This window comes from Artibeus jamaicensis, unplaced genomic scaffold (genome assembly GCF_021234435.1).
Source record: "Artibeus jamaicensis isolate MK-2021 breed Jamaican fruit bat unplaced genomic scaffold, CSHL_Jam_final scaffold_461, whole genome shotgun sequence".
In the NCBI taxonomy this organism is placed as follows: Eukaryota; Metazoa; Chordata; class Mammalia; order Chiroptera; family Phyllostomidae; genus Artibeus; species Artibeus jamaicensis.
This window is the reverse complement of record NW_026522045.1, coordinates 10,160,467-10,173,632: the sequence shown is the minus strand read 5'-3', so window position 1 is coordinate 10,173,632 and position 13,166 is coordinate 10,160,467. Positions and strand designations below refer to the sequence as shown.

Here is a 13,166-nt window from a genome sequence, read left to right as displayed (position 1 = left end):
GCTTGGCTGGGGCAGCCCTGCTTGTCTGCCTGGCAACCCGTTTAGCAGGACCAGGTGCAGGGGTCATATGGGCCCTGGCCATCTCTGCGGTCCCTCCAGCGTGGGGTGGTGGGGTCACTACCTGCTGCCTCACTGCTCTGTTATACTGGGGCATATTTTAGAGAGGCCGACCCCTTTGAGCAGGGTCTCTGCTCTGCCGCCAGAGACCCGCAGGAGCCAGAATCTTGGTCGCAGATGAGGGTCTTTGCTTCCCCTGGTCTGGTCGAGAGTTTCCAGAGCATATAGGGGAGGCAGACTGATAAGCGGCTCTTCCTCTGGCTCTCCTTTGAAAGTGGGGGGCGGCGTGTTCCTCTTGACCGGGCGACTAAAACACTAGATTGTGTTACTTTTCTCCTACTGCTAGCCTTTCCTGCTGTCTTAGGCTTCTGACCTGCACCCTGACAGCATGCCCTGCAGTAATTCTTGCCAGCGGTCTATATAAACATACTGATTGGGGTGTCCTGGCTTGCCTGTTACTATGAGGTGGATTGCCTTAATTATACCTAAGTTCAGTGTTCCTTCAGGGGGCCAGCCTACTCCAAATGTTGGCTACTCAGAGGTGCAAAAGATCTCTAACTGACCGGTATTTATGCTCGGTTCCTGGCCCCGGAATCAGAGTTTTGCAGCATGCAGTCTAACACGGTGGAAGGTCCCCCGCCCGTGGTGATCCTCCCAGAACAACGCAGACAAACAAAGGAAAGGGGGTTTCATTTCGCCCGCCTGGCTTCCCCCCTCTCGGGGAGCTTGGGTCTGTCTTTGCTAAGGCTGCCCGCATAGAATCCGGGTTAAACTCCCAGCCGTTATGCCATATGACAGACTGAGGAACCGCAGGTTGGGGCCCACTCTTGCTCCGTAGGTTTTTCACCTGTGGAGCCACAAACACAGTCACTCCTACAAACACACAGACACACATCCGAGAGTTTATACAGTCCCGCTCAAACAGGATTGCTCAGGTGGGGATACATATCTCCTTCCAGATGGCCAGTTGGCCTCCAGAGGACTTACAGCTAATTGCCTGCCTGAGAGTTGATCAGTCTCTCTTTCCACCGCAAGGGGTTGATCTGATCTCAGGCTCTGATCTCGGGCTTGGTCCCCCGGGCACTTACTGATTTGGCGTCTCCAACAGGTTGTGGTCCACTTCTCTCGTCTAGCCCGGGTTTGGAGCAGCCGAGGATGCGGCGAAAGGGTCCCCCATTCCCAGGAGGCCCGATATCACCGGCATGACGTGCTTCTCTCCTCCAACCGGGTCTCCCCACCGAACCTCCCTGGCACTGTATTCTGGGATTATCACTTTATGTAGTACTTCACATTTTGGTAAAAATCCTTCATTCAATAAGGAATTACTGAGTTCAATGCAGTATTAGGCACTCTGAAGCAGTGAACAAAAGTAGAAAAACATAATCCCTACCTTCAGGGGGCTTATGAAACAATGAAGAAGATAAACCATCCACTAATGAGGCAAATGAAAAGTACTTACAATCCAAAAACAACTGCCTGATCGTAACAGACTGAATGCAGACAGTCATAAAACTAAAAATTATTAAATTTCAAAAGTAGTTTTTTTTCTTTCTTTATTTATCTTTAGAAGGGAAGGGAAGGAGAGAGGGAGAGAAATATCAATGTATGGTTGCCTCTCATGCATCCCCTGCTGGGAACTGGCCCGTGCTGGGAACTGGCCCTCAACTCAGGCATGTGTCCTGACTGGGAATTGAACCTCTTGATCCTTTGGTTCCCAGGCCCATGCTCAGTCCACTGAGCTACACCAGCCAGGGCCTCAAAAGTAGTTTTCAAGGCAGTTATTTTGAACTTAGAACACATCCTACCAGCAGAAATATTATAAATGTTAACTGAATTTTTAGATTTGCTAAAAACTCATTTAATTCACAATATATGAAAATTCTATCTGTATATTTTCTAAAATATAAAGATAGGTTTGTAAATACATCTGGACATATTTTGAATCTTAATGCTTGAGAAAAAACATATTTAATTAAAACAGGTGGATACAGATTTCTTTGAAAATTCTGAAAAAGATCCCTATCAAGAGTACTTGTGTTTGATGAGGAATCAGTAACTTAACTTTAAGAGATATACACATTTTCATTTTTATTCACCTATTAAAAGAAGTATTTATTGAAGTTCTCTACATGTCAGGCACTATTCTAGGCACTAGGAACACATGGTGAGAATGCATGAAGAACACACTGGAACACATGGAGCTTACATTCTATTGGCAGGGAAGAAGTGATGTGTTCTTCCTTGACAAAAGTTTATCATCACTATTACTCTATGTTTATGGCTTAATTTTATATTTATCACCCAACATTAGCTCAACTATGATAAATGAGCGAATAAAATGGGCATAATTCCTTGAGGAAAAAGAGGTGTCAGGCAGAAGTCACCAAGTCTTGCCATTGTCATAGGGAGCATGGGCACCCATTAAATGTAGTCTGGAGGAAGAAGTAGTCTGCAGTGGCCATTTAAACATGTCTTGGACGTTTTTTTCCTCTTTCCCTACTTTTCTCCTTCCCTTCCACCTTGCCCCATCCCCTCCCCTTCCCTCCCCTCCCTTTTCCTTCCTTTCTTCAATCAAACATATATTGGTTATTTTTCAGGCACTGAACTAAGCATTAGGGATACAAAAGTGAATATTAAATAGTCCTAGTCCTGGTCCTCATAATGTTTATAGTCTAGAACAGTGTTCCTAACTCATGGATTAGTTATCTCTAGGGGTAGTACTTTTTACCACTTAACAACCTGTGTAGTACAAGCCTACCAATCAGAATGTATGCCAGTCAAGGTTTAAGAGTAGGGTCCTGGAAATCCACTGCTGTGCCTGTAGTTAACCTTATTGTGGCTGCACATTGGAGAAGTGGGAGGTCCTGAAGGAGGGGCTGACATAGCCAGGACAATTAGGCAAATAAGAACATTTCTGGTGGGGATGTATGTAGGGTGGTTGTGGAAGATTCAGGGCATTAGCTATTTACTAGGTGGTAGAAAAGTATTAGTCATTTTAATAATTTTGCTGTTTAACAATGCTATGAATATATAAATGAATAACAACTTAATCCTTAGCTCCATGTAGAATACATGCAATAATTAGGAAAATTGGACAATGGTCATAGTGAGATTATGTGAGTAAGAGAAGCTTAGTCTTGAGGAAGATGATTGACATTAATTGGTGATTGGGAAGGAGGAGATATTCAGACATGAAAAATGGCCTAAGTAACAATGGAAATAAAGTCATATGCTAAATATCCTAAAGATACCAATCTATCTAGAAGTGTGGGCAGTAAAATGTATTGTAATAGAGTGAGGTGTAAATTTGGAAAAATGAAAAAATAGGTTGTTTGCAGCAAGGGAGTGAGAAAGGATATTGGTTGTGGTGTCAACTGGGAAGAGGAAAACATAGGCTGGGGTTAGGAGTTTCGTTCTGACAGACCAGAAAAAAGAGGAAGGGGGGGACACTTTATACAACCTTGAGGGGACAATGGTATAGTGCAAGAGAAATATAAGTGAACACATTCTATTGACTATAGAGATCTTGAGAAAGGGTAAAGCCAGTTTAAGAGGACACTTCAGCAAACCTGATAGAGTGATTAGGTCATGGACCACAATTGTGGAAATTAAAGAAAGACTTCAAACTGACAGATATTGCAGGGCCATATGAGGAGAAAAGAAAAAGGAATTGATGATAATCATGATACATATTACATCTTGAATATAATAGCTGGTTGTCAAAACATCCAAAGGAAAATGCAAGTCTTTAATACTAATTCCTTTAAAATACTAAATTTAGAATGTTGTAAAAATAAAAATAAAATACTAAATTTAGTCATGTAAAGATCCTATTTATTTACAAAATAAAGATTCTCATTTTTGAAGACAAGGCAGTATAAACTGGTAATGTTTTCAACAGGCTACTGAAACAGGCTGCTAAGAACAAGGCTGCTATATACCAGTAAAGAATGGCAGAAAACTAATTTTTTATTGTTCATTTATATTAACATAGAAAATGTATGTGGCATGAAATCATGGAAAGTTACCTGAAATATGCTAGATTTTATTGTTATTATTTTAAGCTGACTTACTAAAAGTCATTTTGAAATCAAAGTTTTATCTTTCGGAGGTGGGAAGAAAAGCTTTATTTTTAACTGAGTTAATCTTCAAGTATCTTCTAAGGTAAGAGGGAAAGAAAGCTTTAGGAGACTAATTAAACCATGCATTTGCTCTAATTACTTAAGCTGCAGACTGCATGGAAACAAATGCAGCAAAAAGACCTTTGCCGTGTGCGGCAGCGAGGCATTTGAGTGTAGCTTTCTCCAACAGAGGTTTTCAATAGCACAGGAGGAAAAAAGCCGAGATGCAAAGCCATCATCTGCAAGTGGTGGCTGCAGCCACAAATCACAGGGCTGCCCTCATTCCCGCATAGTGCAGAAAACATCGTTCGTTCATCGTCTATGATCTTATTTACATCTAAACGCAGAGAAAGCAATCACAATCACTAGTATCATTGTTGAATATCAAGGAAGGCACATTTCATCAACATAATTGGATGTTAGCTCACAAAAACTATAGAGTTATTACTTAAAGGACAATTAATATATTGGGCAAGAATAACAGTGCTTTTATACTGGTTACTTTTTCCTCTTAGGCTTTATTCTCTTAAATAATGTCCATACCTAATGCAACAGTTTAATTTTTAAGGTAAGCAAATCCCTATATCTATTATCTATTTTTATTTTAGTTAAGTGGAGTTTAGAATACTGATGATCATGTATGGGAGAGGGAAAAAAGAAGAGTTTTTATTACTACTGACTACTCAATTAGTTAAACAACTGCTTTCTTAAAACAGGAGTCACAGGACACTCCTTTCAAAGGCAAACCCCTTTAAAGGCATACTTCTTCATTAAATAGAAACTGGTATAGAACACTGTGGCTGTGTTTATCCATTTACCTGAATTTCCAGGTGTAAAATACCAGCTGAAATGCTTTTCCCTATACCCCCTCAGCTAAACTAGCAAGCAAATAAGAAATATTGCTGCTTTTATTACTTTTAATCAGTTGTTTTAAAAATGTTTGAGATTCTTGAAGGTCCAGAGTCCAAACTTCACAGAAATTAACACTAGATATGGAAAAGAACTTTAGTTTTCTGGGGTAATTTGTCCTAAATATAAAAACAAACAAACAAACAAACAAACAAAAAGGATTAAGAGGATTCTATAACCAAAGAGTAGAACATTAACACTGGTGAGTTCAGCCCAGATACAAAGTCTGGACTATTTGCCTAAACCACGTAGATGTCTGTATGAGCCCTCCACTTCATCTTGCCCAAGGAAACCTGACCTGAACAACTATTCTATATCATTAAGTTATCTAGGAAGATGAAAGTTTAAATATATGTCAGACAAGCTGTAGCATCTGGTGCAATTCAGTAATGATGGTCTCTTCCAGACAGCTTCAGTGTTGGACAAATTTTAGAACTGAGATTTAATTAACCTATGTAAAGAAAGTAAGGTTATTCTACCCATACATTCTCCCTGTTTACAAGCACAAATATTTGCCCAATTCTTTTCTATTATAGGAGATATACAAAGTAAAATCCCTCTATGAGACATCTCACTGCATCTCTAATTCCATTTTGTTGCAGTAGAACAATAAACTTTGAGTATAAATTACCAGAATTGTTAATCTTTCACTCAAAATGTTTAAAATTATTTTCACACTTCTTTTTAAAATACATTATTTAGTCCCAGAGGTTGACCCTAAAGTAGAGAACGTCTTACAAAGTATTGTTTAAGAGTACTACATAAAATTAACAAGTTTAGATGCACTTTTATAGTTTTCTGATATGAGAACAAAGTTTTCTCTTTACAATAGCGCATAAACTTAAATATATGGTAGTTTAAAAGAAGGCTGGAAGTGATCATAGCAATATTTGTGTTTGTCAATAGCTCCCTTCTAAACTGCACTACAAACCTCACTTTGCCAAATTTACACATCTTTCAAAATAGAAGAGAATCAAGTTTAAATGTGTTTATTTAAATCAACAGACTGGGAAAAACTTGCAACAAATATAACAAAGTTCTAATATCATTATTATGTAAAAAATCACACATAACCAGATATAACACTATAACACTAAGAATTCAATAGATGAGGTAAAGAACATGAAACACAAGATAATCTACTTTCAGTAAATTATATATATATTTTTTAACTCACTAGGAAACAAAAATGCAAATGAAAAGAACAGTGGAATGCCATTTGATACACACTTACAGTGAATTTAAAAAAAATAGGAATATTCAATCTGGCCATCAGTGTGGTGATAGGGAAATGTGATACAATATTTTTAAAATAATTCATCAAATAGTCATACCCTTTAAGTAAGTGATTCCATTCCTTGGTTTCCATTACAAAGGAATAATTCTAAGTATTAAAACAAGCTGTAGGTACACAATGTTTATTGCGGCATTACTTATAATATTGAAAAAATAAAAACAACCTGAATAACCTCAAAGCAGAAGGATTATTATGTGCAGTAATACACAGCTGCCAGGAATATTTACTGTTTTAAATGATGTTTAGGTTCATCAGTAACACTATAGGGACATGTTATATAAGTGAAAAGAACAAGATGAAACATCATATATATACATTGTAAGCCTACCACTCTATATGAAAAATTCTATAAAGACATGAGGATTTAAAAACCCATTGTTTTCAGTGTTTTCCAATTTCTACATAGCATGCAGTTTAATGTTTTTCAGTAAAATTTAAAACGTCATGTTTTTACTCAAAGTACTTGCAAATGCATTGCCTTGTTTTAAAAACATATCTATCAAAAGCAAAACCCTGTGTTTGGAAAGACTTGTGAAATATTATATTTAGTATTAAAATCTTTAATTATTTTATCCATTATCATTTTAATTATGAGTGTAGGGAGTCTTCTACCTATGTGACTGACTAGGCAGCTGAAACATGTAGGCAGCAGGTCCAGTCAGGGCTTTCTCTGCATCCACATTCATTCTGTCTCTAGCTTCTTTTAGAAATCATGGCTGCTTCTAATATATGTGAATATACTGTCCTTACACACCTGTGGCACCAGAGAAAAATGTTACGATTGTTTCTGATATTTCAGGACGACCAAAACCAATTTCTTTTTTTTACTGAATGGGAGTATCAGAAAGGAACCATTCATTGAAATATGTTTATTGTGATTCTCTTTCCAATAGAGAAGAAATTTTTAAGAGGGCAGAGATAGGGTTTATTTTATGATGCATACATTGCCTAGTTTACTTTTATATTTTATAAATAATATTCTTTGCAGCATCTACTCTAGGGCAAAAACGAACCAACATTTTATACTTTTAGAAAGGAATACCATGACTCATACCCCACCCCATTCCCTGAGCCCAAGTGGGTCTTTGCAATAGTGGTCACTCCTTTGACATTTTAATGTAATATCGACACATTTCTAAAAATCCTAGTGAAAGACAAATGGAGAGGAGAAGAGAGGGGAGGAGAGAATGGGAGACTGAGAAACACTTCAGGAGGTTGCACTTACACTCTAGCAGTTTTTTCTAGAAATGTGGGATGCAGTAGTTCTTATTTTTGTAGTGTCAAGTTGTAGACTGAAATTCGGCAAAAATCTTTTCTTGTCGCGAGGGATGCGAAATATATTCTATGATATGTATTTGGTATGATCCTTTGTTCTAGGTAGGAGCTTTTCTTCTAACGGTTTTCAGCTTCGCTCAAGGGAAGAAGAACTTATTATTGTGAAATTCTCTTAAAGGCACTTTTCAAAGCATCTCTCACAGGAAACTATCACGGCAGCTCAACACTGGCGTTTTTCAGTAAGACTCAAGTCTGATTTTTTTCCCAACATGGCTGTATACTTTGCAGGCCCCCAAATTTGTGCTTTCAGTCACCATTAGTCAAATAGCCAGAAACACCATCTTTAGCCAACTTGCATTTTCTGGGCTAGAAATGTGCTTTGATTAAAGATTATATTCATTTTCTAAGGCATCACTGTTATGCCTATGCCTTAGAGCCGCGGGCTTTTGTCATGGCTGGAGCAGGCTCAGGAGTGCCCGCAGCGCGGTGGGCAGCAGGTCTGAAAGCCCTGGTCATTAACACGTTTCCAGGGGGATGCCCACACTTTCTTCCAAGACGCATGGGGCGCTTACCGTGAGTGGCCAGACTGTGACAGAAATAGAGAATTCATATGAAGGACAGGGAGAAAAATAGGGCATTCGGTTCTGTTCCCAGGTCGCCGAGACTCATGTATTTACACGAGTTTGTTACTACCATTACTAGCTAATTGGAAAGGGTTGTTTACAGCCTGAATGCGTGACAACCAGATGACCCGAGGCCCACTCCCTCCCTTAAACTCCCCTCCTACCCGCCACCAAAGTAATTAATTCAGGGCTGCCATCCTGCCAGACACTCCCATTGGCTCCCACCCTATCCAATGAGAACCTTGCAACAGTTTCACCTGGCTCCCATTTCCCAAATAAACAAACAAATCGTCTGGCTTCTGTGCCAGCTCTTCTCCTCTGCGCCGCCCGATGGGGTTGCGCTCTGCTCCCTCCTACAGCCTCTACCACCCTGCAGCCTATAGAGCTTGGGCGGTGGCGCTGCCACCCTGACTGGATCACCGGCCACTTTCTCTCTCGCCCCTCCCGGCCTTCTCCCGCCCTTCTGTGGCAGGAGTCCTCATTAGGGCCAGCTTGCCCAGAGGCCCCGCCAACTCCCGTAGGTCCCCTGGCCAGGAGATTCACACAGACTGTCTAGGCTGGGTTGGGTGTACCTCCTGTGTACACTTCCGTTGGCTGCAGCTCGCACCCTACCACTACGCTGGTAGCTGGAGCCCAAGCGACCAGCGTGTGAGGCTGCGGTCACGTGTTGTTCTGCCCAGAGCTGAGTGCTGGGAGTGGAGTGGGCGGGGGGCACAGGCGAGTGCTGAGGCCGGAGGGGGCTGGGGCAGGCCGACCAGGGTAGACGCCCTCTCCTCCCCAAGCCCTCCCTCCCCAGAGCCCCCTCCCCTCACACACCTTAAAACCATAGTGCATCACCATGGCTAGTTGCTTCTTGTTCGAGACCCTGCGAGGAAGAGACTGAGAACTACACCAGAGGCTACGGCGGCAGCTCTAGCTGCGGTGGAGAGCACCCCTCTTCTTTCCTTTGGAACCCCAACCGCACTCATTGGGACCGGGTCGTCTTGTCCGGGAGCCATGTGGCTCTCCACTGCCACTGGCTCGCGGTCACACTCCGAGTCCGATGAGGAGGACCTTCCCGTCGGCGAGGAAGTCTGCAAACACGGATACCTTCGGAAGCAGAAGCATGGGCACAGGCGCTACTTCGTACTCAAACTGGAGACCGCAGATGCCCCAGCTCGGCTGGAATACTATGAAAATGCCAGGAAGTTCCGGCACAGTGTTCGCGCTGCAGCGGCTGCAGCAGCGGCTGCCGCCTCAGGAGCCGCGGTCCCCGCGCACATTCCACCTCGGCGGGTGATCACCCTCTACCAGTGCTTCTCTGTGAGCCAGCGAGCCGACTCAAGGTACCAACACCTCATCGCTCTTTTCACCCAGGACGAGTACTTCGCTATGGTAGCAGAGAATGAGTCGGAGCAAGAGAGCTGGTACTTGCTGCTCAGCCGCCTCATCCTCCAGAGCAAACGCCACCACTATGGCACGCCAGGCGCTCAGCCAAGTGGAGAGCCGGCGGTGCTGGTGGCCACAGCGGTAGTGGAGCCACCCTTCTACAAAGATGTGTGGCAAGTAATAGTCAAACCCAGGGGCCTGGGGCATAGAAAAGAGCTGAGCGGCGTGTTCCGACTCTGTCTTACTGATGAGGAGGTTGTGTTTGTGAGGCTGAATACCGAAGTGGCAAGCGTGGTTGTCCAGCTCCTGAGCATCCGTCGCTGTGGGCACTCCGAACAGTATTTCTTCTTAGAAGTAGGCAGGTCCACAGTCATCGGTCCAGGGGAACTCTGGATGCAGGTTGATGACTGTGTAGTGGCTCAAAACATGCATGAGCTCTTTTTGGAGAAGATGAGAGCCTTGTGTGCAGACGAATACAGAGCCCGCTGCCGCAGCTACAGCGTCGGCATCGGGGCCCACCTGTTAACCCTGCTGTCCACTAGGAGGCACCTGGACATGATGCCGCTCGAGCCTGGTGGCTGGCTCAGAAGGTCCCGCTTCGATCACTTTTGCCATCTCAGGGCCATCGGTGACAGGGAAGATGAGATGCTCCTCACCAGGTGCTATATAACACCCCGCGAGCCTCTGCCCCACTCCAGGGGAAGAAAACTGCACCCGCCCAAACCGCGCAGGTCAAGAAGACCAATTTCAGCGCCAGCCAGCTGTTTTCGGCGCCTATCAACCAGTCCGGTGCTTTCCCCGCATCCTGCAGAAGCCCCCAGCGACAGAGCTTGCCTGTTTTTTAAAACATCTGATTCTGATTCTGGCAGCTCTATGGGAAAAGGCAATCCTCAAGACCAAGAGGGTCAGGAAGGAAACACAGGCAACTACGTGCCCATGAGCATCTGGGGCTCAAGAGGTGGCCAGGGCTCAAGTGGCCAAAGCTCAGGAGGAAACCAGTGCTTAGGCAGGGGGCAGGACTCAAGTGGTGGCCAGATTTCAACTAGCACATGCTCAGGGAGCCAGGGTGCAGGAGGAAACCAGTGCTCAGGAGATGGCCAGGGCCCCACAAGTGGGCATAGTTCAGGCAGTGGCCAGGGAACCAGTGGTGGGCATGGCTCAGGTGGTGGCATGAAGTCTGGAGGGAGCAAAAGCTCAGGAAGTGGGAATGGCTCCGATGGCAATGGTGAACATAAAAAATCTCTGAAGAAACTATCTTATTTTGGCAAAATTATTCAAAGCAAGCAACAGCAAATGCCACCACCTCCACCCCCATCTCCATCCCAACCGGCTGGACCAACTGGTGGAAAAGGGAAATCTGGGGGAAGATTCCGACTTTACTTTTGTGCTGACAGAGCAGCCTCGAAAGAACACAAAGTAGCCAAAGAAGTCAAATATGCAGAGACCCCAGGAGATGCAGCTCGCAGTCTCCAGAGAGCCAGAGCTTCTGCTGAAGATGAGGAAAACCCATATGTGCCAATGAGGCCAGGGGTGGCTGCCCCTGTTGAAAACTTTAGTTATTATATGCCAATGGCTCCTCAAAAGATTTATACTTCAAGAAAGTTCCAGTCTCAACCCTCTTTTGAAGATTCAAGAGGGTACATGATGATGTTTCCCAGAGTGAGCCCACCACTTGCCTCAAGTCCTCCAAAAATACCTGATCCTGATAAAGAGGATGACTCTAAAGACAACGAGAGTGACAGTGATTACATGTTTATGGCTCCTGGAGCCGGTGCAATTCCAAAAAACCCTAGAAATCCTGAGGGAGGCTTTTCCTCCAAAAGTTGCAGCTCCTGCTTCTCTCTGCCAAATCCTTTTCGTAGCTCCCTGTTGGAACAGAGTGACCACAGTGAGTATGTGCCGGTGTTATCTGGAAAACTTCTGGGGAAGGGCCTAGATAAAGAAGCATCATCTATCGGGGGCCCCAGATATGCAACTTCAAAGCCTTCCACTGAAGGCTTTGAAGCTGCCCTTCAGTCATTCTCAAAACCTGGAGATGGGGGGGTCACCTTCAAAGTCTTTAGATGATGGGTCCCCCAAGGACAAGGCTAAGAGACCAAACCAACTTTCTTTTATTACAAAAGGAAATAAAATCAAGCCAAAACCACAAAAGCCCACATGTGAGCAGAGAGAGGCTGACAAATTTAGTGACTGTGTCAACATTGACTTCACTAAAAGAAGTAGCAATATGCCGGCCCCTTTTACTCAAGGACTGCCACATTCGTGGGGCATAATTGCTAACTTCAGACAGTCAGCCTTTTCTCATTACACAAATCTTGAGTTCAGAGTGCCATTGCAAAATCCAGCAAACATCGCGTCAAATATTTTAAGAGCTATTCCAGGTGCCAACCGCTTCTCTCTGGACGGTGCTAGGTGGCCACTTCTGCCTCTTTTTACCAGTGCTACAGGTAGCAGTGCTAATGAGGAAGGGTGTGAGTACATTGAAGTTATGTTCAACCCAGCAATGACACCAGCCTTGCCTTTTGCTGAGCATGCCATTCGCTATGATGCCGAAACAGGTCGAATCTATGTGGTTGACCCATTTTCTGAGTGCTGTATGGACATTTCCCTCTCCCCTAGCCACTGCTCTGAACTACCACCTGTAGCTAGGCTACTGCAGGAAGAAGAGCTAGCGAGAAGGCACCCACAAAACCATTCGCAAACTTTCTTTGCTTCTGCCAGAGCCCCTGTCTCGGCTTTCCCAACCAAGCTCCTGGAGAGAGACCTGTATACCTCCTTAGCCTCAGCCGCCGCTATGGTCCTTACTCCAACCTTAGCTGTGGGCTGTGCTTTAGCCCCTGCCTCCGCCCTCGCTTTAGCTCCGGGCTTAGGCGCAGCCGTGGAGGGCTTCCAGGCTGACGCTGGATTTAACTTTGCTTATGTCCGCTGGTTCCAACCTGTTGCTAATACTGCTGGTGCTGAAGCAGTAAGGGGTGCCCAGGTTGTTGCCGGTAGCTCGAGCCCTAGAGCCCCAAACCCAGCTGCAGATCTTGCTGGAGGTGAGAAGGAGGCTGGTGGGGCTACCGCTGCAGCTGCAGCTGCAGCTCGCACCCCACCACCCCACTGCCGAGTGCCGAGAGCCCCCGAGAGAGAAAATTCTGACGACAACAACATTTACATGAGAAATGACTTTGCCAGACCCCAGGACAAGTAGTTCGACTCTCCGTAAAGAGGTTGGTAATTTTAGAATTAATTTCCCTAAAGTTGATGGTTATTGCTTAATGAATTGATACGCTACTATGTTTACGGTGTTAAGGAAAAGTGATTTAATATTTCATTAGCTGATGCCTATTTAGCATGGAAGATAGAATTCAGTTTTAATTATGCATGTAATACTCTCTGATGTTTGCAGAAAAACTTAAGTGTTCATCTAATTATTGTTTCTTTATTTGGAAAGTACTGATTATCACTTGTGATGCTTTCACATATCCTTCCCCTATACTTAACAATTTATGCAAACAGGACGCCTTGAATTGA

General features: G+C 43.9%; 1 protein-coding gene across 1 annotated transcript; it reads left to right on the top strand.

Annotated features, from left to right (window-relative positions):
• The first annotated feature begins 8,193 nt into the window (after positions 1 to 8,193).
• Positions 8,194 to 12,858, top strand: IRS4 (insulin receptor substrate 4). Its single transcript, XM_053657475.1, is given in 3 exon segments — positions 8,194 to 8,232; positions 9,129 to 11,687; positions 11,689 to 12,858. Coding segments are annotated over 3 exon segments (3,768 nt in total).
• Positions 12,859 to 13,166: the final 308 nt, after the last annotated feature.